The sequence below is a fragment of the Saccostrea cucullata genome, unplaced genomic scaffold (assembly GCF_032062105.1).
Source record: "Saccostrea cucullata isolate Sc308-1 unplaced genomic scaffold, CSIRO_AGI_Scuc_v1 ctg317, whole genome shotgun sequence".
Taxonomy (NCBI): Eukaryota; Metazoa; Mollusca; class Bivalvia; order Ostreida; family Ostreidae; genus Saccostrea; species Saccostrea cuccullata.
In genome coordinates this window covers 450,212-476,952 of record NW_026933753.1, presented here as the reverse complement: position 1 = coordinate 476,952, position 26,741 = coordinate 450,212, and the positions used below count along the sequence as shown (strand labels likewise).

Sequence of the window (26,741 nt, the reverse complement as noted above, 5' to 3'; positions counted from 1 at the left end):
TTCTAGATATGTTTTGGGATTTCTTTACAACTGATCATTGGATGTGATGAATAGTGGTGACACCTGTTTTTGTTTTGTAAGCAGGTAAGGATTGGCAGATTTCTCATTTGATGTTTGATTGATGTCGCCTGACAGGTAGCCGTCTTTTCTCTGTTTTACCTGTACTGTATTTGTTGTTCCTTTCAATCATGATCAAAAACTGAAAAAACCAGACCCCACAATGGGGCCCTGGTAGTGCACATATCTAAATTTAATTAAACCACACGCTCGCTATAATGAAATGATTGACATTACTAAATACTGGAATTGCAGTGTTTGTTGACATAGATTTTTTTAGGTAAGAGCACATTTTCCCCTTTATTTATGTAACAAATTGACAGCAAAATTGTTTACGTATTTTGCACTGTGCAATTATGTTCCAAACAGCTAGGTATGCTGAACATAGATACATGCATTGTCTGATCTCAGTATTTAAACAAGTAAAAAAATGTTTTCAGTTATCATGGTTATAATGTAAATTAATCTGATAAGTAAACCTTGTTATATTAGGAAGGGGTATGTCATGGCTTATATCAAACCACTATTGATTTTGAACACTAAGCCAGGACATTAGGAGGAAGTCTATTCAGTTGTTTATAGGTCTTGGAATTTCTCCTGTCTCAGAAGCCACTGCTTACAGTTGATTTATTGCTCCAGTCACTTTTGATCAGGGATCACGCAACTTGATATTGTTGTTACTGTGCACAATATATTCCAGGGGTGTAAGCTAGCAGTACGAAATTTGTTAAAATCCTCACGCACAGGGTAATTGTGTGGAAGCAGTCTCTTAGTGTGCATTACCTTGTTTTTCTGTTGTGTTTGTGCATTTGTTCTCATCACAAAATTAGGCCATGTACTGTAAAAAAAAAAAATTATTTGAACATGTTGAAAAGAGGACACTACCGATACTTTATTTGAATTCTCTTTGCAGATAAGTCTGAAGGGCATCAAGGATTGTATGAAGTATCTATATGCTTGAGGAAAATCAGTAAGTAGTTTTTATGCTGTCTTTTGTGTAATTTTTTATTGTTGAAAATCTATAAGAGCTTAATTGGATACATGTAATATTGGCACTTGTTTCATATACAGGATACCCTCTACTTATATTTAAATAAATAATGGGTGTCCTGTATTAATGATATAAGAGACAAGTGGTTGTGATTCATAGTTCTCAGTGAACAATCTAGAAAAGAATTTATTTACAAATATTTACATTTCCAATAAATTTCCCCTATGATTCTTTACAAAATAAAATGCAGTATATTTTCTGTGAACTACATTAGGTATGTATCACGAATCAGCATGAATATCTCCATTGTTACGTCATAATACCGCTCTTGACGTCAAAAAGTCAAAAAATATAGTGCACATTGCTTTGTTTTAAAAATGACAGTTGAACGGCGTAAATTTATGGCAAGTCATCAGAAAAATAATGTAAATATAAGTAATGAATTTAATTTTTTGAAGATTCATGAGGTATATGAACTACAACGCTTCACGCCGGCATATTTATCATGAAACGTTAACGCGCTTCATGAAATATGCCGGCGTGAAGTGTCGTAGTTCGTAACATCATGAATCTTCAGAAATTAAATTCATTTCTTAATAAAAATTTGTGACAAGGGCATAAAACACGGACCCTAGGAAATTCCAGAGGTGGGATCAGGTGCCTAGGAGGAGTAAACATCCCCTGTATCAACTAAAACAAAAAATCATTTGTAAAAAATCCAGTGTACTACATTTATTGTGTTAACGAAATTAGATATGTATATTTTTAAATAATTATGCTATTTAATACCTAGTCTTACAGTTGTAACCTGGCTGGTTATACATTTGTACTCTCATTTAAACATATTTTGTACAGTGTTGAATTGAATTAATACCTTAATAGTATACCAATGAGATTTAATAGCTGTTAGTTTGTATACGTATACCTAATCAAGTTCGCTTGCTTACATTTGGAGTTGTCTTATAAAATGAAGTCTTTAATTCACATGCACTCTTGGTAGGTTACTGGTAGAGTTTCTGTAGATGATTTGTGACTGTTTGTTTATAAGATCATTTAGATGACCTGTTCCTTTATTGACACAATCTGTAAATGTCTAGACTGCTATGTGCACTCTTATCAGAGGTGAAAATTGATTTCAATTTGTAAATATTTGGTTTCCAGGAAAGGGAGATCTTCATTTTCTGACAGATAGCAGAAATGCTCAGGTGATAGTGGTGTTTTTATGCAAGCATTGATTATATGTTAACCGTTGGAGAATCTCTTTCTCTATCTTTCTCTCTCTCTCTGGTTTTGTATTAGTATAATTTTAACTGAAAAAAAATGTGTTCATAATATTGATTTCAGCATTGAATGATCAATGAATGAATTTGTGAAAACTGCTAAGAAAATGAAATCAGATGTAACAGTACATGTTATATACAATTTACTGTAAACCAACTTTTATTTGCGTACAAGAATTAAATCGTGAGTTTTATTGACTTACTTTAAATCACGAATTTTATACCGTGAACCATTTATTTGGCTGTCTATTTGTATAGAGAAATGTTTCCTCATCATTATCATCGCTGACAAATTGCAAATAAAAGATGACATGAATGATAGCTGGTTAACAGTCATCAGGTATTGGTTTTTGGAAAGAAAAAAAAAGTGGGGGGCAGAGGGTGAGAGGATATTGAAAACCTTTGAAATAATGGTGCATATTTATTTTAGAGCTGTCCCACTTTTTGAATGTTTGACCTGGGAATAAAAGCTAGATAGGAAAATACAAACAAAAAGTTATGAATTCTGTATTTTGTTTAAGTCAAAGAAGCAAGTCAGATAGAAGTAATTTTATTTTTAAATTTGACAAAAAAAATAATAGCACTGTCACAAAAAGTCAGATAATGATGACATAGGAGATGGGAAACTGTGATATAATTTCTGTTTTTTAATTTGCCATTTCTCTATAAATTTAAGTGTCTTCCAGTGTGGCGTTTTGTTATCTCTCTTTTTTAACAAGCCAGTGAGAGATTTACAAGGTGATAACACTATATGCCCAGAAGTTCTAATCCGTACAGTATTTTTTGTGTATAGGAGATCTAGTTTTCAGATCTGCAAATGAACTTCATTATAAGATATCTAAGATAGAGTGTATAGAGATAGAACTAAGAAAATTGGTGTTGAATTTTTTTTTTTTTTTTTTTTTTTTTTACAAATTATATGTGTAAAAGGACTTAAATTTATCTGTTGAAGAAAAAAATTGTTTTGGATTTTCTGAAATACGTGCTAAGCTGCCATATTACACATAAGTATTTTTTTTTGGGGGGGGGGGGAGGGGGGGTCATTTGCTAAAATGTGAATTTACACAATGAGGATTGAGGATCAATGATGTAGTACTGTCATAATATGACTAACAGAACTTTTGAATCTGTTCTCTCGAAGTAGTCAATGATAACATTAGTACATGTACTTATGGAAGTGACTTTTATATAAAGTGAAGTGTTTTTCGACTGGAATTAGCAAAACTTTTCTTGTCTTAATATTGTGATATTTTCATAGATTTCTTAATGGACATATTAATATCTGTTAGGTTTAGTAGCAATTTCCTCTTTATCATATATCTCATATTTCAGTAGAGGGATAATTGATACATGTACATGACACATCATGTATCCATCGCTACATCAGATAGAACACTTTCAAGTCCCGAGTACATACTTCCGAAACCAGTAGCTTTTTATCTTTATTCCATGTTTAACAAGTTTTTTGCCCGAAAGTTGAACCCTGAAATAATGTCTGTAGAGATCTCCACTGCTAAGACTCTAAGATAGTGTATATTATGCTTGTCAAGTATATTTTTCGATGATAAATATTTTTTTCAAAACCTTCAAAATTTGCTCAATGCATCTTTGAAAGCAAAGGTTTTACGATCCAAGTACCTTTGTTGGAAACATAAAGTGGAAAATCAAAAAAAAAAAATACTTTCCCTTGCAAAATTTAAGACAGTTTTATCTTCATCATGTAAAAGTATGTTTGGATCTGTGCATGGCTGAATGACTGGACATTGTGAAGAAAAAACACAGCATATGAAGCCTTGAGTCTTTATTAAGTAAGCATGCATCCACAATTTGAACATTCTCAGGATTAACATGTGAAAATGCAGACCTTAAGCAACCAAATTTTGCATTTCAATTTGAGATCCATAGAAACTGCAAAAGTCAAAAAATTACCCCGAATCATGGAAATTCGAAACCAATTTGATATACATTTACAAATTTACGTGTCAGGGTACAGAGATTTTTTCAATTGGTTAAACCCCCCCTTATTTATGGCCCCATTAGGCATCATTTACAGAGGTAAAAGAGGTGATAATGGGATATAATTAGCTTGGGAAAGGTCCTCTGGTTTCCTGTCCTAGATGAGCTCGTAACCAATCAACCCAGGACACACACTCAGAGTAAATGGACGGCCGCGGGGATTTTATGTGTCAAGTGGACAGAGAAACTATATCTTAGGTTTGTAAGTGGGTAGTTTTTATTCCAATGTCCAGTAAGGAAGTTTATTTAAGGGTATTCTTAATCATTTGTTACATAGAATTTATATTAAGACGTAAGATTAGACAGTTGAGGTTTAGTGCAATATGTTCTGTATCTAGATGCTCTGTGATTTGCATGAAAATTCATTGTTCTGTTTCATATATGATTTTTATTCACGTTGACTCTTCTTTAACATGTTCAAACAGTATTTGTTACAGTAGTTTGAGCGTGTTAAAGAAGCATCAGCTTGAATAAAAATCATATATGAAACAGTATTTGTAGTTTAACAATTAAAAGTGTATGTTGAGTCTAGAACAGATAGGATATAATAATTATATATAAAACAACTTGGACATTAGCTAGAACATGAAAAAACTATAAAATGTGACTGTGTTACATGTACTAAATAAATCATAGAGTGAAAATTATAAATCAGTTACAAATATTCACTAATTTGGGTGCATATTTTTGTTGAATAACTAGAACTATTTTATTGTTAAATTATGCGAGTACATTTTATTATGTCAATACATTTAATTTATGATACACATGAACTTGCATACTTGAACCATACTATAATTACAGATACATTATTTATGCTTCTAGATGAATGTACCAGTACGTACTTGACAATTTATCTTGACACAATAAAGAGCCAGTAATAATTCCTGTTTGTTTCATCAGCTGATGGGTGAGATTCAAGTACCCCATCCTTATATTTATAATCGTGCATTAGAGAATCGTGAAGTACTTGTACGAGTTCGCGTGGCTAATTTAAAGTGTGTTACAAATGGGGTGATGGAGATGAAACTTGGTACTATGGCGCACCATGTCAGTAATTCTTTTTATAGATGATATGAGTAAAGTTGTGGTTTAAGGAAGCCTATATTGTTTTGTTTGTTTGATGAACAGTTAAAATTTAAGGGCCACTCGCAGTGTTTTCTACTCAATAACATGAGTATATATTACAAAAATACTCTCGATGGAAATGCAGTTTCAAGTGTCATTAACTGGAAGTGAGCAATGAATGAATTTATCAGATTTTAATATTATATGAATTGATTTTAATGCATTAACTAGTTTAGCTCTTTTTTGGACCAACTTTATTTTCATTTTAGTTTTAATATGGAATTGTTAGTGTAAAGAATTAAACAACAGGTTCTGCACCTTTAGTTGACAATTAGCTTCAACTTTAAGAAATATATTATAATCCCCCCCCCCCTCCCCCCCAAAAAAAAATCCACGATAATCTGGTATAACTTAGATCTATAAAAGTATTTTAAAGTCCTATAGCATACAATGAGTCGATACAGCCCCAACATAAATATAAAGAGAGGGTATCTTTTTTTTATCAGAGTAAACAATATTTTGCATATAGACAATTTTTTAATCCTTAACACAGCCAGGAAATTTATCAAGAATACAATGAACTTCTATGACACAATTTTAAGTCAGGTATACTTAAAGATTACACATCCTAGAGTTAATGACCTATTATCTTTTTGTTGATAAATTTCTTGTGTACACACTGAATTTGTGATATCATTAATTACCAGAGATACTGCATGAGTAGACATTGTCAGTGTGTTTGTATAGAGCTAGAGTGGGGGTATGTCTGAGGCTTCATATTTAATCATTATTCATAATTGGATGATGTTACTAGTGTGAAATGAGTTTCTCCTTTTAATATAGGTAAGAGAATGTACTGAAAAGCAGTTTGCTGCATCTTTTATCACTGCATGTAGTCTGTGAATCTACGTTTAAGGACAATTACTGTAAATGATTATATTTAGCGTGTATGATATTTGGGGGAAATTGACTTTTGAATAAGTTAGCGTAGATTTGATTTATCGCAGTTCTTCATATTCTTATTCATGTGTGTTTGTGCAAGACAATTTTAGCGTTGTACTTGATTTAGCTGTTGCCGCGTCCCGCCAAAGCCGCTAAAAAGAATACACCTCCAAATGTAATACGTTAACAGTAATTTAATTATTAAATGTATAGAGATTCCATTTTGATGATAGGGTGTTGAAAATTTCTGTCTTGATTGATGTGTGTGTACTAGGAAAGGAGAAATCGTATGGCTGGACAGGGAATCGAACCGAAGGCCCCCACATCTCTAGTTAGGTGCCCTACCACTGATCAGGTGTCTTTGTCTTGCTTTTTCATCAGCAAAATTAAACTTGTTTTGCTTTGCAGTGATCTTAAAATATTTGATCTTTTCTGTGTATATAATGAAAGTGTACATGTGTATCTTTTTATCTAATGTCATATACATGCATAACTGTGCCTCTGAACAGCTCAGGAATAATGTATGTGGTATGGTACTTTCTTTCAAAGATCAGTTGATTGTCTTTTGACTGTATAGCATTATAATACAGTAGGTAGATGGCATGGTCCATCACTTATGAATGATAAGAAATTCTAAATCATTTTGAAGATCTTTGCTGCATATCACTGTTAGCTGTTAACCTTGTGGGGCTTATCGCTGGCTGAGTCACCCTCTGTATGAGAGCTATAGCTCCCTCATGATTTGTCATAATCCCCCATAGTTATTTTAGTAGCTTCTGTCTGTTCGAGCTAGAAGGTACCACTTGAAATCTACTTCATAATTAAGACAATTTATTTCAAGTGAATCCAGGGTGAACCTTATGCATTTGGTATGATGTTTTAGTGCACAATAATTGTCATAGAAAGGGGATTACTGTGCTGGAACTTGTGCTGGAACTTTTTAGAAGTTTGCATTAGTTTTGTGAGTATATATAATGTTTTAAAAATGATAATGATGCTGCACATCTATCCCTTAAATTTTGTAAGGTGGAGTATTTAGTATAATGCAATTGGAAACTAGGGTTTAGCTTGAAGTGGAACATTAACGTAGACCATGCAATAGCTTTGACCATTATAGACATTACAAACGTTGCTTAATTATTGATCTTTCAGAAAAGCTTATCTAATCATATTTCTCAGATTTTAATAATTTCAAGACATATGATATTCAAAAATGCAATGAATACTTATGAGATTTATCCAGAGCTGTGGCTTAACCACTCTGATATACAAGACAATTTTCTCAATGTGACATACCAGTTTTTGCATACAATACTTGTCTTTCTAACACATTTAGAGTCTGGAGGCATGTGTGTATCTGTTACCTATAACCATCTGGCTGTTAGACTTGATCTATCTCTCTGTCTATACTGAGGGAGCTGCATATTAAGTCATTGTTTTTGTAATTTTGGAGGATACAGTCTCCCCGGGGGTCTCGAGCCGGCATCCTCGTATTCTGAGAGATCCTGAAATCCCCACCGGGACATAATGCACACAAGAATTACAACATCTGTTTCTCATATCTCCTCTCACTGGGAGAAAAATTACAAAGAAGTTCAGGAATCCTATTGATTTTTGCTTGGTAATATATTCAAATATAGGTAATATTCTTGTATATATAATCTATACCATGGCTAAGTTAGGAATTTTTTGGTCAATATCTGTGTATGTCCTGCTGTTTTTCATGTCTGTATTGTCATTCAACTTCAAGTGGACACCTGCATGCAAAATCATTAAGCAAATCTTTATCTTGAACTTCTGTAAGAAGCATATAGTACCGTAAATCTGGAAATTTTTACGTCGATTTTATTTTGCGAATTTGGGTCAAAATGCTGTTGATTAATTATTACGTACCAAAATTTTGCGAATGACCTCAGTGCTTTGTTCACATTTACTTATTGGTAATTTATTTTCAAGAAAAATATTTTTGCGAATGCAATGAACTCGCAAAATTGCTAAAAATTTATCTACAGCAAAAATTTCCAGATTTACGGTACTTCATTCTTGCATAACCTGCAAGTATCCATGTACTATAATCATAATCATTTTAAAGTAGTACATTTGAAATTTTATCACAGATCCCTTCAACAACTGAATTAGCGTTTATAATATTGATAATAAATAAGCAAATTTGGAGCAAATTACAAGCTTATAGTTCTATCCCCCCAAATTTGTTTCTAGATCATAAAGTGAGTGTGTACTAGGGGTAAGAAGCAGTGTAAAAATGCTCATTGAAAATATGAATACCTGCGGTATGTTAATTTACATGATATATGTAATGCAGTCTTAGTACTAAAATATTTGTGTCACTGTTGACTATCCATGGCTTTAAAAGTTTTGAAAGTAAAAGTGTGAGAATAAGCATTACCCTAAAAAAACATAAATAGCTTATGTTTCCCTTCAAATGTCAGAAAGTTGAGTCATAAAAATCATTTTTTGTGTATTCAAACAAAATAGATCTCTGAAATGGAAAGATGCACAGATGTTATAAGGGACAAATCTGTTCAGTGTTAAATTGTATTCTTGGATCTGACGTAAAAGTAGTAAATAAACTTCACTGTCATTTTCCTTCACTGAGAAAATATACAGTTATTTACGATTATTCATATATGTTTCATATCAAATTTATTATTAGTGTGTTTAAAACTAATAAAATCACACATTAATCATTTATCTTAATTAATTTCCCAAGTTTCCGTGAAATTATAATCCTTAAAAAATTGAATTGATGCTGTACTTGTGAAAGTAAGATTTGAACAAGGAAATTTTTTAGCTTTAAAAGCTTACAGTTTTTACGTAATAAATAAATTTGAGTCTGAACTTTGCCATTAAGAACAACAATTTGCCAGATGTTTCTTGCAGTGATAAAAAAGAAGAAAAATTCCTGTATCATGCCATGGCAATTTTTTTCTGATTTAATGTAAAATACACCTGGATTGAAAAGCTGCATGGCTTCATGTTACGATATAAAAATCTTCAGTTTAATATATAGATATAAGAACATAAAACTGCAGGTACATTGTCATCAAATACATATAACTTTAAATACTATAAATATTGGAACATTTTTTTTTTTTTTTTTACCTGAAATGACCTTGATTGTTAGTGCATGATAATAAGAATCCAAGCAGGATGTTTGAGAATGTAACCTTACCAGGCCCCAGATGTGATGATATTTAATTCAGGACATAAATGTATATACCTCAGATTCATTCTTTGAGAGTTCTAGGCCTAAGTCATGGTAAATATTAGGTCATATTTATATATGCAAACGAGGGCACCCTAGCTAATAGCATCCATGATAAACTTTCTTAGAGGGAGATTACCCTGACCTCAAGTGTATAATAATTAACTCATTACTCAGAACATAAACATGATAGAGGATATGGTTAACTGTTTGTAAAATGTCTGATGTCCAGACAAATACCAGAGTGTATACTGAGGTCGTCAGTCGAGACTAACCAGTGTGTAATATAGTAGTACGTACATCTACATATAATGAATAATGAGAGGTCAGATCGGTCAAATTGACCATGGATTTCTGAGTACACCTTAAAATACCAAACAGACATTGTCAGTTATTATAAGTGGTCTCAGGAGTTGTTTTTGAGTATGTGGCTTTTAGAAAGCTTATTTATACATGTCAGGGTAAAATTGATTGGTTCGTAAACACCTGCAAACATGTCAGTAAATGTGAAGTGCATTACTGTTCATTGCATGTTACTGGGGGTTATAGGGTATGAGTGATGTAAGCAATAATTATATGGGTTGAAAATTGCATTGTTCAAAATCAAGGCCATGATAATGTGTAGAATGACTATATAGTCTGTTTGAACATCAGCTTATGAAATTGAAGAAAACAGAAAGATAACAGAGTGTGACTGTCTAAAAAATGTATATTTATTGTGATTTTGTTTCAGATCATCACATTTTGATGTTAATTTGAAAGAAAATAACTATAGTTAAATTAAATGCCATTGCATTGAACATAACACAAAGAAAAACAAAATATTTGTGAAAAAAAAAATCCCAACTTTCATGCCTAGCTTATATGTGTTGGGAAAATTATTGAGGCATATTTGGTCAATTTTATAAAAGAAAAAAAAATCTCGATATACTTGCAAATGCGTTGAATGGTATTTGTTATATAAAATAATAACAGATATTTTACATGCATGCCTTTAGGTAAATACACTTTCAATAGGTATAAAACTAAGCTTCCACAGCTTATATCACAGGTTGATCAATACAATACTTTATCCCTGACCAGAGGAGATCAGGCCTCGGGTTTCAGCGTTTTAAAAAAATCCAATAAATGGGATGGAAATTGATAAGTTTGTGTCGGAATATTTGCAGGTGTCCTGAAACCATCAACCACATTATCCATCTCATACAAGACAATTCCTGTCTAACAGGGAATCGTCTATAGGATCTAGTAGGAAATAACAGGAAGATCACTGATCCTTCAACTGTCCCGGTAAGTATTAATAAGAAATGTATACTGTGTTCCTTTTTTTGGTCATTAAGAAGAGCAACAGTTCGAAATAATTATAAAGTGTTCCCATGTTTTAATTGATGTGCAACTTCACACATCATAAACAACGAAGTAAGACAATGAAGGGTTGTCCAATCAAATGAAGGCTCACGCAACATAATTTTGAACTTTATTTTTACATTCCCTGTATAATTTTTTGAGTTCTAGCTGCCAATTGTAATTGAAGACTTTTTGACAACTTTATATGATGCCTGGTAATGCTGAATATAATGCTCATACATGTATGAAAGAAATTTTTAGGAAGCACCAGCTGAAAATTATTTTTTTTGCTAATTTTTCCTTAAAGAAAGCAGGGATTTTCATCATTTGTAATCTGTCCAGAAATGTTGTATTTTCTCTTGGAACATCTGTCACTGTTTTATGATTTTAGTTAATTTAAGAATTATTTGAGGAAAAATCTTTAGGAATTGCCAGTATATTGTTAAGTATATGTACATGCATGTACTTATATGTTGCCTATGCACCTGTGTGCGACCACAGTGGATATTTTGCAATTTGTCCCCTTAAAAAATATGTACCAGAATTGCTTCCTTGATGATGGTCATTTCATTAACTGTATGCTAATTGTGAGGTTGAGACAAGGAAGAGATCCTAGTTTTCAAATGAAGAACAATAAATCCTTTCTGTGTGGTTTATTCTCTAGATTTCCTCAATCAGTTCCTGCACCTGCCTGCACAGCAGGACATTTTTTTGCCCTAATGGAGGCGTTGATTAATTTGTTTTTGAAGATAATGACATTTCTTTTAAAGACACTAATGAAAAAGGTCAGTCTATTTGCTTCAGTGTTTCATGACATTTCAGCTACTAGGTCTTTAATTAAGTGCCTGATGACAGCATGGCATCCATGTGGAGGGGGTTTGGGTTAAAATTTTTATTATGGTTCATGATCACTGATGCTCACAAATTCACAAGATTAGATTCCTTATCAAACAGTTTGTAAACGCTTTCAAGTGTCAAGAGTGAGTAAAATTCAGATCTTTATGTATAGTCATTTGGAGGATCATTTTATCGCACATACATCTAGAATTTTGTCCATTTGCCTATTATCATTTGATCAGTATGGTAAATAGTATCAGACACCCAAGAGGTTATATCTAATCAATATACACTGGAACACACTACCACAGTGTGTTTGGTTAGCTTTTCTTGCTTCTCAAATACAGAATTCGAGGTCATCCTTTCATTCCTTTAGATAGTCTGAGTGTATACTCCCGATATAAAATCTAGTAATCATATTTATTACAGAGACCCTTATCACTGGGGGATGAGTCATTTGTTGAGAATAACAGAATTCACATTTTCTAAGAGGTCAGAAAAAGATGGAGGAATTATTGACTAATTATAAGATATCATATGACAGAAATATGCTGGAAATGACTTACTGAAAGTAAATCAGGACTATCAAGATAGGATAACCAGATAGCTTAGTGTGGGATTAACAAAAAGGTTATAAAGTTTCTCTACACAGGGGAGATGATAATAATATATAAATTAATGCAAGGAATTCTTTGTGATTAACTGAAAGGTATACCATGAATGCAATCAGATAGGAAACCTGCAATTGTAATCAATCATTCATTTAATTAAACAGGCAAAATCCACCTGTGTTTAATTTTTTAAAAAAGTTTAAAAGTTATCTTCAGTGTTGACTTAAAAATATCATTACAGGAACATGATGATATTGTGCATATTATAATTCTATGCAGAGTCTTTAATTGAGAGTGTCAGATTCTCATAGGGTTGTTTATGTTATAGAAATGAATTGCTGTAAGAATTTTAACAGTATATTAATGTTTGCAATTTGATAGCTAGGTTACATTCTTTTTATGTTGGAAATTGTGCTATTATACAATGTTGTTTCATTAAGAAAATGAACTCAAAAAATGCATTTCTGAATCTGCATTAAAGCTCTTAATTTCTACTGGAGCATGCATGTTTTATAGGAATGTAATAGTCGGTAAAAGAAAATAAAAACACAACAGTAAAGTATTTAAGCTGTCAAAGGCTGTTGGATAAAATTGTCCAATTTCCCTCAGCTTTTCATTCAAGCATTTTGAGATTTAAAATATTATTTACACAACTTCTTTGTGACTGGAAGAGATGATTACAGGGGGTTATGACTCAGAATCTCATGACAATCTGAAAATCTTTGTCAACTTGATCAAAGTCATTAATTCTCCATTACTCTCTGTTGACTTACTCTATTTTCTTGTTTTCTCTTCTATTGCAGAACAGGAAAGGAACTCTTGATAGCTGAGGGGGACTTTAGAAGATTAGTCTTTGTGTGCAACTGTTGACATTTATAGATGATTGAATAAGGTTTGTGTAATATTTGATATCAGATCTTTCAAAGCTGTAAGTTACTGTGCAGTTTGAGACTAAGTGGGTTACAAGGGGGATATAGTCATCTGATCAACACCCTGATCCTCAACCCACCCACCCCCCTCCCTCAATTCTTAAGAGTTTCATTTTTCTAGATTAATGGTTTGTCAACAGTAGTCTAGTTTATCTCGAACACCTGAGCCCTTAAATTCTATAGGCAAAATAATGTATTTATAGGACTGACTTAACAATTGTTTTATCATTAAAACAAGGCCAAACAAAGTGATTAGAGAAACTTGGACTAGCGAGGTAGAAAGTCTTTATCCATGCAGGACAAATATTATCTAAGACAAAAAATTTATATCTTAATCTGACATTGATGTATGTAAAAGTAATGTTTGGATGTTAATTCTAAAGAAAATTTAGGACAAATATTGTGTCTTAAAAGTACGTAAACAAAATTGTTCTCAGACAGTTAGGCTATTTGGACTTGGAAAGTAGCGTTTTAGCAGAGATTTGTCAATACATTATACTGAATGAGGGAGTGTTGATAGATTCATTCATTCATTACTGTCATTATGACAACATTATGTAATAAAACCATTTCTTTTGTGATTCGGTCAATGGCATTCCCTATTGAATATTCATGAGTTACGATCCCCACTGACAGCCAATATACATTTACACCTGTGTCGCAATTAACACCTACTACCAAGGAGTAGAGGTGTTTTAAATTACGACTTTCGTTTTTGAAATCGGCCTGTCGTTAGTCACAGAAATTCATTCACCTACAAGATAAACGGATTAAAAGCTACTGATAGTTTCTCTCCTGTAGGTGGAGAAGAGATAAATTGTAAAGGAGGACTTCTGTGTAAGAAAAAGAACATTTCAATTTATTTCTATAAAGCTGTCTTTTATACTGTTTTTCAGTTTGTGGATTTATGTGTAGATGTGTCTTATCCAGGGTGTTGGATCAACGATAAGGAGAAAATAAAAGACAGAAGAGAAAAATAATAGAGGATTGAACACTGTTGAAGAAAGTTTATTTGTTGGATTCTGTGTAAATAGAGATGCAGGTACGTAATTATGTAAATTAATGTAATTTGTTTGGTACATATATACAGTACGTATTATTTTTATCATATTTTGTTTCATGGAATTTTTTCATGTATTCGGTTAGTTTTCGAGACCTCAGAATGATGTAGGAAAAAGAATTAGCATATTCATGTGTATATGTTTTGTTATTCATAACATACATCCAGTTAATTTTATTTTCTTTCTGTTGAGACCACCAGAACTGTGGTTTTTACTTCATTCCTAAAAGTAGTATTTTTTGTAAATGTACTCACATCAAGAGAAGGATGTCATTTTTTTCCATAATTTATTAACTTCACCATAATTAAGTTGTCATGTACAACGTACAAAATGTTGTCCTCCATATATAGTTTACTGTTAATGAAACACACCTTTATTGGAACAGTTTATGATTTTCATTTCATTTAGGATTTTTTTTGGCACAGAAGAAATTAGGTGTGTAACATATATCTGTATGTAGGCGTGCAGTAATATGCACATAATGCAGGGAAACGTTTAAAAACACTCCACTATTTACTCTGTGGGTAAGGTCAGCTGTTAATGTGCATAAGTAAATTCCAATATAGGTGTATTAATCCACTCCTCGGTGGACCTTTAAAATATGGATATAGATTAATTGGTCAAGAGCTCTCAATATATGGCCCGTATGTCTTTCACTGCTCCACAGTGGCTAGTTAATATATAGACAATGATACCTGCACTGCGTATTCTAAAGCTGGTGATATTAGGCTGAGCTGAACGCGTTTTGTTTGTGGTGTTAAGTCAGTATTGTATGGAGCTTCTTGAATTCTGCTTTGTTCCTTTGTATATTCAGAGAGGATTTTAAGGTTAGATGGTTTGTTAAGATTAGTCTTTTTTTTTTTCTTTTTTTTTTAGATTGTTTCCTTTTGTTTTGTTTGGAATACATTGTACAAGCCTAGATGATTTGTGATTTTTTTTCTCTTTTATTTATATGTAGAAGTAAGTGAAGTAGTTCTGCATACACTTTGCAGTATTTTTTGAACCAATGATTTATTTTTTCATAAATCTATTTAAAGCACAATAGATTGCATTGCTATCTTTTGTTAGTATCAGGTGTTATATAAACATTTTCGTTTTAGTCTGTGCCCGTGGTATATAGTTTTGATTGACATGTTTGAAATGTTTGTTATTCCATTTAAAAAGGTTAATTGGCATGTTGATATCAATTATGCACTTATTAAATGGCTTTTGTACGATCCATTCATAATAAACAGTGCTGTTAGCTACCTGAATAATTATCTATTAATTGGCCTATGTCCAGTACGAGTTAATTAGTGTACATAAGTTTACATGTACAGTGTTATGGAGACAGCTCTGTTAATTTTTGGTCAATGGGCAATAATGCGGTGATTTACAATGACTGGTCAGACATACGTTTATAAGTATTAGTGCTGATTGACCCCTATGTTATTCAGTCAGAGAGGTGGTGTGACTATCAAGGTAATGTTTTTTTCTTTTACAAAGATCTCTGAATCTAGCTATTAAATTCAAGTTGATTAATATTATCTCACTTATGTGCATATCAAGGGTTTCCAAAGAGATTTTTGTCATTCAATCATTTCTGTATTAATTTGTAATAATAAATTTAAATGACTTTTAAATTTATGTATTTTTTCAATCTTCTTTTTTGTTGTAACTTTAAGAGATATTTATATATTTAAAGAATTCTCTAAAAAAAAAAAAAGCATATATCTGTTTATTGGAAGATGATTGAAAAAAAAAAACAAATTATAGTCAAACCTCATTATATCAATGGGACCAAGAAAAAATTGAGGGTTTGAGATATCCAGGGTAAAATAAAAATTAAGGAATTAGTAATTAGGACTTCAAAGTGACTATGACATATCCATGGTATTTGAGATACTGAAGTTCTGTCAAGTTCAACTGTACTTATCTCGTGTATGTTTTGCATTAGTGTATTAGGACATAGTAAGTTAAATAATAAGATACTGCATATGTCATTATTATCAGTATCTGTGACATTGTTTGCCATAAATAAGACAGGTACCTAGTGCTATTAGAATAACTGGAAGTGACTTTTATTTCTGTGCAGCGTCAATCAAAGAGAAAAAACATGTGAAGTGTACTATACATCATGCAATACTGTGTTTGAGACTTACCTAGGTTGATGTATGACAGTCATAAATGTTGCATTGAACTAGAAATGCAACCATAGAACATGTAGAATGACTGAAGTGAGAAAGTATTATCTTGTTTGGTAATTGGAGAAGGGTGGGAGATTGCAGAATTGTACACAATCATGCATTCTTATAGACATTTGTTTTTCATAATCTTCTGTATTGACATTTTTGATGTTTCCACTGTTATATAATTTTTGTCATTGTTGTCATATTGTATGGATTTTTCACATAGTGACAGATGAATTAATGACAACAATTGCAATTTGGAAAAATGACTTTAATTTACAGACTGCATGCCATGATGCATCAGAGTCAAGAGAACCTGAAAGATAGAAGTCAGATAATTGTTACGTAATCACACATGGTGGGTGCGTTTCTGTCCGCTCACAATTATAATTCTTCTTTTCCTTAATGCCTTTTGCTTCATTTTGACATTTTATACATGTAATGATGTGTAGAGTTATGAGAAGAAATTATAAAACCTTATTATTATTTCTTTAATTAAAAAAAATTCAGCTTAATCTAGCCCATGTAAAATTTGTGACATATGGAATCCTAAAGTAATACATGTACTGGAATTGTAGACAGGACGTAAATGCTTTAATTAAATGAACATTAAAATTGAAATAATTGAAAATTTCAAAGGTCTGTAATGATTTAGCTTAAATCTTAGGTTAACTAAAGAATTTTTTTCTGTGCTTTTTTTTACCTTCCTTATCTTTCCAAATTAAACCTTTAATTTGTCTATTATCAGCAATCAGTAGGGTTCCTACTTTCTAAAGTCTGTCTAGCGTAATGTTTTGACATCGAGAAGCAAGAAATCGCTGTAGGTGCACATTCTCTGATGCATGTTTTGGTGCAATTAAGACCCGATGGTGATATGGCTGCACGCCAGTCATCCATATGAATTAAACTGTGAATGGTTGTTGCCAAGATGCTGTGTCAGACGGAATGTCATACAGACTTGATTTCAAACCTCTTACTACACGGACAGGTAAATGGCAATAAATTCACAGGACTCATTGTTGACAGACTGATGATATTCTTATAAAGTATGTACAAAAGATGTGTAATGCTTTTGATCTTTATTACACAGACTTCAGGTTACTCTGAAAATGTGCAGCAATCATTTCTACCAGGTACATTGTGTATGACGTTACGCAAAATTGCGGGCATTATGTACCCAGATGTGGAATTTTTCTGAATGTGATTCTGTTGAACATATTGGAACTGGGAGAATTTTCTTTAAATGCTGCAGCTTTGGATCCATTGTGAGTTTGGAAACTTGTGGATGTTAAATTATCAGACTTTGTGTGTGTCTAATTACCTTGAAACTGGTGCCAGCAAAAATTTGAAGTTTGCATTTTTCTGGTTGAGTCAGTTAATTATTGAAATGTGCATGTAATCTTTGTCTTTGAGTAAATCTTTTTTTATGGTAAAGAAAATCTGAATTCAAAGAAATTCTTTTTAAAGCTTGTTAACCTCTTGTGAAGATTAAAAGACAATTATTTAGCTCTCAGAGACCATGAATTAATTGTTCCAATTTCTATTAATTACCTTGAGAAATTGGTAATGAGTACCAGCATATTTTATTTTTAGCAAGCAGAAATTTAGACTACTTTCAGTTTGGATATACGCTTTTGCATGTATAAATGTTTTTAATTATAATTTTATTTGAAAATTTCAATATAACAGAATGAATTTATCGGTTCATGTCTTTGATTTTATTAGTTTTTAATGAGTCTCAGAGAATATGAAAGTTATGTTTCAAGTGATATCCCTTATAAGGTTACATATTGAATTTTTCAGCTTTTGAACTGGATATCAATTTTTTTAAAATTCGAGTTTGATCAATTTTTGTGATAATTTTGAGATTTCAGTACATTGTTGAGTCATATACACCCTGTCTGGATTTGCACAATAACTCTGTACCTTTATTGTCATGTTATGATCAATAAACGAGGTGCGGATTTTACATCTGTCTGGGTCAGTTGGTGCATGTATATTGGCATGTAATGTTTTGTAAGGGCTGCATTATATTTTTCTAAATAGAGAGGATATAAAGTTACTTGACATTTAGGTAATTTAGGTAATAAGGAAGTTTTTGGCTCCCACTGAATTGATAAAAAGTGGGTCAGTTTAGTTCACTGACACTTCTTCATTTGAAAAGGATGATATATTGGACTAGGTGTACATGTATTATATATGCAAGTACTTTTGTTATTGGGTACTCATGAATGACTGTCTCACTGTTTAGTATATTGCATAGTATATACAATACAGTGTACTTTATTTTGATTCAATCTCGGGAAGTTGTAGCTGCCACTAGTTGGTACAGCTCAGTATATATGCATGTATCATTTCTACTTTGTCTTGGTTCTGGATTGGTAAATATATTTACATGTACAGAGATATGACAGTTAAAATACTTTATGGTTCAATCACTGTTTACTTAATAATCTTGTGGTGGGAAATAATATCTTTTTGTGCAAGAGAACTTTTTTTTTAAGCTCAATTACACTAGAATGTCTGCTCGCAAAAATGTTATTTTTGTCTATATCTTTATTCTTATAGATTATTTAGAACAATAACCAGAAATTGTGTTTGATGTTACTCATGTTATTGAGTGTTAACTTATTTAATAAACAAATTGACATGTACAATGGCAGTCAGGAGATTTACTTGATGTCTCATGAGGACAATGGAAGACGTTCTTGAGTTTTGGAGAAATACAGCATTTTATTAATGTATTGATCATATATAAATGCGTAAAAAATTACATCCTGTTTTCTTATTTCAGTTTGACTGAAGATCATAACCAGTGGAAGATTCACATTTCTATGAAGAATCGGATGAAAGTTCTGTGATCGGCCATCATGAGCACGAATTCTTTTGGGGCCCCTCGAGCGATGCCCCCCGCTACACCCAGTCAAACTTACGAGACAATAATGCCCTCCACGGAGGGGATCAACACCACCACTCCAGGGGAACGAGTGATCGCCCGCCCTCGAACTTGTGATGAGATTAGTGCTGAGTATGACATTGCGTTAGCTGTGATTTGTTCCATGTGTTTCATTTTTGGAATCGTGTATACATTTTTTGGTGAGTTTAATTTTCTTTTTTTTTCACATAAAACTATCTTGAGAGAAAATTTGTGTAGTCATGAAGAAGCTGTTACATAAAAATTTTGTGATATATGATATACAAAGGTGAATCATGGAAAGTCTTAAATCTGTCATATTTTTTTTATTTTAATTGATGAAAAATGTTCTTAGAAATTTGTACAGAGAAAAAATACATATCTGTAAACAAATTGGATGTACAGTATGTCCCACAGGTTTTTCTGGTAGAAGATTTCACACTTGGAATATTGAAATGCTTGTTTTACAGGCATTTTATGGTTTTGTTTGAAAAAAATGTGTATATCATATTTATTTTCACTGATTTAATGCAAATGTCAAAGTCGAAATTTCTGTAAGTTACTTTAGCCTTAAAAATATACCCATTTTTGCAATTTGAAATATATTAAAATATATATTCCTAATGGTAAATAGTTATTTATTGCCAATATAAATCACATGTAATGTTTTTAAACTCTGCGTTGATCTATGAAATGATTTGAAATGCTTTATTTTCCAGGGTACCGTTTCTTCAAGGCCGTAATGTTCCTGACCGGCTTCATCTTCACATCCGTCCTCGCATACCTGATTCTTTCCCAGCATTCCCTACTACCCATGGAGGGAAACATTGGCGTGGCCCTGGGGGCGGGGCTACTAATCGGACTTGTGACAATGTTAGTGCAGTATGTGGGACTTTTCTTCACAGGATTTCAGCTGGGAGCAGCTCTAGGTGTCGTGAGTCTCATCATTGTGGACTTCTTTGTCATTATCCCTATCCACTGGATCAGGATAGGGGTGATCTGTGGACTAGGTCTAGTGTGTGCAATAGTGACCCTAAAATTCCAGAAGGGGGGTATGATTCTGGGGACCAGTGTGTTTGGTGGGGCCCTGATGGTGGCCTGCCTGGATTATTTTATAGAACAGTTTGCCATGGTGACGTTTGTATGGGGACAGGTGACAGGGGTGTCCTCAGGACTTGTGTGCTGGTATTCGTGGGTGCTGCTGGGCTGCTGGCCGTTCTGTTTCCTGGTGGGGGCCGTGACTCAGTGGAGGATAACGGGACAGGGATACGACCATAATGAAGGTAAGGGGGTCAGAGTGGGGCACATCATACATAAAATAGGAAGAAAAAGGGACAGGGTGAGACACATGCATAAAATAGGAAGATAGCGAACAATGATCGGACTTAAAAGTCCATTGACATAAGCAAATTGGGAGCAGAGTTGACAATAACAAACAATATTCAGGCTGAAAATTACATTGGGGGCAGAGCAGGTACAGGACTCTTAAAAACACCAGAGATGGAATCAGGTGCCATTGAGGGGTATGTATCTCCTGTTGACTTATTTCACTGTATGCTCATTGGTAGATTATTTACATGTTTACAGTTTTACAAGCCAATGCACAGAGATGGAAGATATGTTTTCTTTGGTGTAAATCTACTGGTAATTTCTGTAATTTCAAATGGGATTGATCAAAATTCATGTTTTTGCAACAGACTGAAAAGCATGTAAAAAAAGCTTTAAATGGTAGTAGTTTAAGAGAACTTAAAGGTAAAGTGTCAATCACAATGTGTAACAGCTTTCTCCTTTCATTACCTGAAAGCAGATGAAGAAATTGATCTGTAGTGGTTTGCTAACAAATGAATCATTTATTGATTATGTTAAAAAATTACATCAGTCATTCAGTACATGTACATGAATACACTGTCTGCAGGCATAAACATATGTTGCTGGCGCAATTCATTAATAATTTGACACCTTTTTGTACTTTCACAGTTTCACTTTTTAAAATTAATAAAATTTGAATATAATTCAGGGATGTTCCTAAGAATTTAGATAGCAGGGGATAATAGGAATTCTGGGGTTTCTACCCTTGAAAGGATTGTGGGGAAATACCAGAATACCTGGGGTATGAAATCATTATAGGAGGGGAAATTCCCTGGCTACAGGTCTTATAGATGAGCCTGAATATGTCAATGTTTTTTTTTTCAAGGTGATCATTCTTTATAAAAGTTTCCTTTAAATATGACAGTGCTTTCTTTGTAATTTTTCAGTTCTTTGTAATTTTTCAGTTCTGTGTAATTTTTCAGTTCTGCCCAGTAAGAGAGTTAAGAAAGCCAATCTCCACCAGGCGAGGAAAAAAGAGCGAGTGGACAGTCAACACACGAGATACAGACACCTGTACCAGGCTCGCCGAGCTCCCGGTGATGTTCTATCTCAGGTGAGTAGACAGCCAGCACACGAGATACAGGCACCTGTACCAGGCTCGCCGAGCTCCCAGAGACATTCTATCTCAGGTGAGTAGACAGCACACTTAATACAGGAACCTGTACCAGGCTCGACGAGCTCCCAGTGATGTTCTATCTCGGGTGAGTAGACAGTCAGCACACGAGATACAGGCACCTGTACCAGGCTCGCAGAGCTCCCGATGACGTTCTATCTCAGGTGAGTAGACAGTCAGCACACGAGATACAGGCACCTGTACCAGGCTCGACGTGCTCCCGGTGACGTTTTATCTCAGGTGAGTAGACAGTCAGCACATGAGATACAGGCACCTGTACCAGGCTCGCCGAGCTCCCGATGACGTTCTATCTCAGGTGAGTAGACAGTCAGCACACTTGATACAGGCACCTGTACCAGGCTCGCCGAGCTCCCAGTGACGTTCTATCTCAGGTGAGTAGACAGTCAGCACACTTAATACAGGCACCTGTACCAGGCTCGACGTGCTCCCAGTGACGTTTTATCTCAGGTGAGTAGACAGTCAGCACATGAGATACAGGCACCTGTACCAGGCTCGCAGAGCTCCCGATGACGTTCTATCTCAGGTGAGTAGACAGTCAGCACACGAGATACAGGCACCTGTACCAGGCTCGCCGAGCTCCCGGTGATGTTCTATCTCAGGTGAGTAGACAGTCAGCACACGAGATACAGGCACCTGTACCAGGCTCGCCGAGCTCCCGGTGATGTTCTATCTCAGGTGAGTAGACAGCCAGCACACGAGATACAGGCACCTGTACCAGGCTCGCCGAGCTCCCGGTGATGTTCTATCTCAGGTGAGTAGACAGCCAGCACACGAGATACAGGCACCTGTACCAGGCTCGACGAGCTCCCGGTGATGTTCTATCTCAGGTGAGTAGTCAGCCAGCACACGAGATACAGGTACCTGTACCAGGCTCGATGAGCACCTGGTGACATACTATCTCAGGTCAGCTTCATTTGAAATAGGATATCCTATGATTCCAATCTTGTACAATATAGGGAGCTATTTTTATTTCTAAATTGAACTTCGATCCCTGTCATTTTCAACTTTTGCGTTCTGTAAACTCCTTGAAAGATGAAGCATTCTTTCATTAAGAACATGGTTCATAATTACAATTTTGTGATGTGTTAAGTAGCTTAAGTTATATGTAGGCAATGTATACTTAGGAATTGAACTTGTGATATGTAGTGACTTGAAGAAGATGATTCAATATGGGGGTCAATAAGTGCATTCAACATACTGCAACACAAGACACACATTTTAGAGTCTTTCTTTTCTAAATGAACAAATTCTGTATCATACTCAAGGTCACCTGTATACACATTAGGCAGGTCAGGAGACTAATTTAAATAATGATGAATAAATACAGTAAAATCTCATTATCTCAAACTTGATGGGAACGAGGAAAAACTTCGAGATCTCCAATTATTTGAGATACCAAGAGCAAAATACATAACATGCTTAAAGAATAAGTGGTTTGAACTCCCAAATCAATTTTACATATCCATATGTAGTATTGAGATATCGTTGTTCGAGATACCAAAGTTCAACTGTACCATTATGATAAGTGTTTTTCTGAATTATTTCAAATTCTTAACACTAAATAAGTGTTCATCAGTGACTGCAGACTGAAGCAAGCTAAAGGTTCGTCCACAGTATTAATTTAAGTGTTGGGATAAGGATGATTAGACATGTGATATACATACATAACATCATTACAGTAGGAGGGGGATTAGACGGTGCTCTATGCTGGATTACACATCAATGGCTTGGGAGCTGTTAAGAGTCTGTAACATAAGAGAGTAATGGGTGAAGCATAGCACTGCACCTGTAGACTTGTGTGTATATACAGCTAACATTAAGTGGGAGGTTGATTAATTACTGACAGGTTTTGCTTTTATAAATGAACCAAGGTACAAATTTGTTTTTGATTGTCTGAAAGCAATCTTTGATGCATGATGTTTTTCATCATCCTCATGTTTCTAAAGTTATTTTTTTCTTCTATATACAAAAGTTTGAAATGTAGTCTTTTTTCTTTTCTTAATTTGAACAAATTGATTTGTCTCCTAGTAAATTAAGTATTTTAAGTATGTACTTTTTTGATGTGCTAAGTTATTAATTTTTTTACCCTTCTCTGTGATTTCCCACAGAATATGTGAAATGGACCTTGTCCACAAATTTTGATTAATCATTAGATATTCTTGTTAACAAGTCAGTTGCTTTTAATAAATATTATACCTTTAATTACCTCACACATTTGTTGATTGCTATGCTTTATCAATCAGCTGCACATGTATTTATTAAAGTTCTTGATAAGCACAAATTAATTATTCTTTAAGAAAACGTAATTGCACAAGTAAGCAAATGCAATGCTATATTTCATACTTCACTTCTTTGATATAATTAAGGGTCTGGTTTAAAGATATTCACATATTAAACTTGATTTTTTTTTTTTTTTTGACAGACGTATATCCAGACCATGACTCAAAAGATGTCCCCAGCAACAAAACGTAAGGACCATATAGCCATTCCCACAGAGCCCAGCTTAACCGAACTAGACAGCACTAATACGACCTTGACCCAGGTGCCATAGAATATATACATAGGTGGATCCAGGAATTTAATGAACCTCATATTCATGATGAACATGTTACCAGATACAAACAAAATAGACAGCAAAATCTGAAGTTTTGTTTGGATCAGAATATGAATGATTCAGTTATTTTTATTATGAATGCAATGGATCCAAATATAAACTTGCCAAAAGAATTGCAAGTTTTTTGTGGGTGGATCAAGGTTCAAAACAAAAAGGACACAGTATTATGGCCGACTTTTCGAGTTATGAGGAGAAGCTGTCTCACGCTGCAAGAAGAATGTCTTAATTTATAGACTAGTGCCATAAGGATAGACAGTGTACTAAAGCTAGGGGAGCTCCAGCAATCGTTCTTCTTTGAATCCCGAGGAAAAATGCAATGAGTTCAGAATGGGCTTGATCTCACATGCGCAATGAAGAGATTTTTCTTTCTTTGTTTTTTTTTAATTCCAGTGTTATTTTTTTTAATGATTTCGGTTCATCTGAACTTTTTTGTTTGCATTCTTACCAGTATGCCTGTGCTATAAATTATACATGCAATGTCATTTGAATAAATAAACATGCATGTTTATTTTCATGATGTTTGAAATGGTTTGCAAAAGGATGAGTATAATTTGATTATATTCAATATACATGAGAAAGAAGCAAATTGAATAGTGAAATGTTTGTATAACTAGCATCCTCAGCTTAAAGCTTTTATCATGAATGTTTTGAACAGAACAATTGCTTCCTGCGGGGCTTTTTCATCATTCTCATGTACAGCTTTATAATGTATATTATAAATGAATTACATTGTATAAATGAATCTCATAAGTGACCGAAATGAACTTTTTTTCTCTTTCATTAATATGTTTTAGCTTTTATGTTGGATTTCTACCAGAAAGATACATATGTGCATTTCCTAAATTGTAATTATTTTGTTGTGTATTGAATGAAAGGGAAATAATGCTTACTATTTTTTTTAATTTTTTTGATTTATGGATTTTATGATGGTACAAGTTGCGTGGAATGGACTTACTGATTATAAGTTTTGAAAAAAAGGAAATGCTTAAAATGAAGAACACTTGAACCCTTACTTATATATAATCATGTTTTAAAAAAGTTCTTCTAAAAACATTGTTTTCATTTTACTTTTTTTCATAATTATAGCAGCCTTTCAATTTTAAATATATTTTGAAGTAAGCTGCATGCTTTTGTTTATGAATTTTTCTTTCTTCCCTTCTGTTTTGATTTTTTTAAGGTTAATGAGCAATGTCTTTTTAGGGTTTTACATATAATTATAATTATTAAATGTACAATTTTTGCCCTACTTCTTAAGAAATCAGTTTATTCAAAGACAATGTAACTGATGATGGTTTCATCTATACATTACTTATCAGGGTATAGTCATATGTTTGCTGTCCACATTCAAATTAATTAGCTTTACGTTTCATGTTTGTAGACCTTGTTTAATATTGTTGATGGATTTAACTTAGCTGCAGGGAAAACTTAACTGTTGTGAAAGTATTGCTATGCAAGTTGGCATTGTGTTTGTTTTACCAAGTCAGTTTGTATGTTATAATGTTGACAAATAGAATAAAACTGAAAAGACATTTAATATGTTGATGTTCCTTGGATTTGTGAGGCAGTTTGTACATATAAGAATTCTGGAAGTAATAATTAAGGAATGAAGCTTATTTCAACTTCTATTATGCGATATAATGGACCACAGTGCTTGCCTTTTGCCCTAGAAAATTACTAAAATTATTGGAGCACAGTGCTTGCCTTTTGCCCCAGTTGATTGGTCCCAATATCCGAGGAATTTATAGTGTACATGTTTTATTCATGTAATTTCTGTGACCAACATCCGTAAAGTTAAAATTACTACACTGAAATTTACACACATGTATATTACAGTCCTATTGCATTGTTCTTAGTGGTATTAATAAAACACAGATATACGAAATTTAGGATAACACTTCAGGAATAAAGGACTGGGACTTTAAAATATTACTTCAACATAATTAAAATCCTTGATCCCGAAGTTTAACTGATTAGATGGGATTGAGAACATAGAGATAGATATATAAGGATTCAAGAAACTCGGGGTAAAACACATTCAACAATAAAGGGGTGTCTCCAAATGAGTGAAAAATTCCCGAGAGGGACGTTAAACAACATACAATTAATCAAGAATAAAGGATGGGAACTTCAAAATACTTCAAAATCACTTCAACATATTTAAAATACATGATCCCAAA

General features: G+C 33.4%; 1 protein-coding gene across 8 annotated transcripts; it reads left to right on the top strand.

The window, feature by feature from the left end:
• On the top strand, nucleotides 1-26,098 carry LOC134239259 (transmembrane protein 198-like). 8 transcript variants are annotated; one of them, XM_062721429.1, is made up of 9 exons: nucleotides 1-84; nucleotides 971-1,027; nucleotides 10,750-10,870; nucleotides 13,179-13,267; nucleotides 14,235-14,346; nucleotides 19,328-19,629; nucleotides 20,167-20,730; nucleotides 21,739-21,869; nucleotides 24,373-26,098. In XM_062721429.1, exons 6-9 carry the CDS (start codon nucleotides 19,404-19,406, stop codon nucleotides 24,499-24,501), a joined length of 1,050 nt encoding a protein of 349 aa, XP_062577413.1. In that variant the 5' UTR covers nucleotides 1-84; nucleotides 971-1,027; nucleotides 10,750-10,870; nucleotides 13,179-13,267; nucleotides 14,235-14,346; nucleotides 19,328-19,403; the 3' UTR covers nucleotides 24,502-26,098. The 8 variants fall into 8 exon arrangements, with proteins under 8 accessions (XP_062577413.1, XP_062577410.1, XP_062577411.1 ...); XM_062721426.1 differs by having other exon boundaries at nucleotides 14,201-14,346; XM_062721427.1 differs by lacking the exons at nucleotides 1-84; nucleotides 971-1,027 and adding an exon at nucleotides 7,245-7,315 and having other exon boundaries at nucleotides 14,201-14,346.
• The last annotated feature ends 643 nt before the right edge of the window (nucleotides 26,099-26,741 follow it).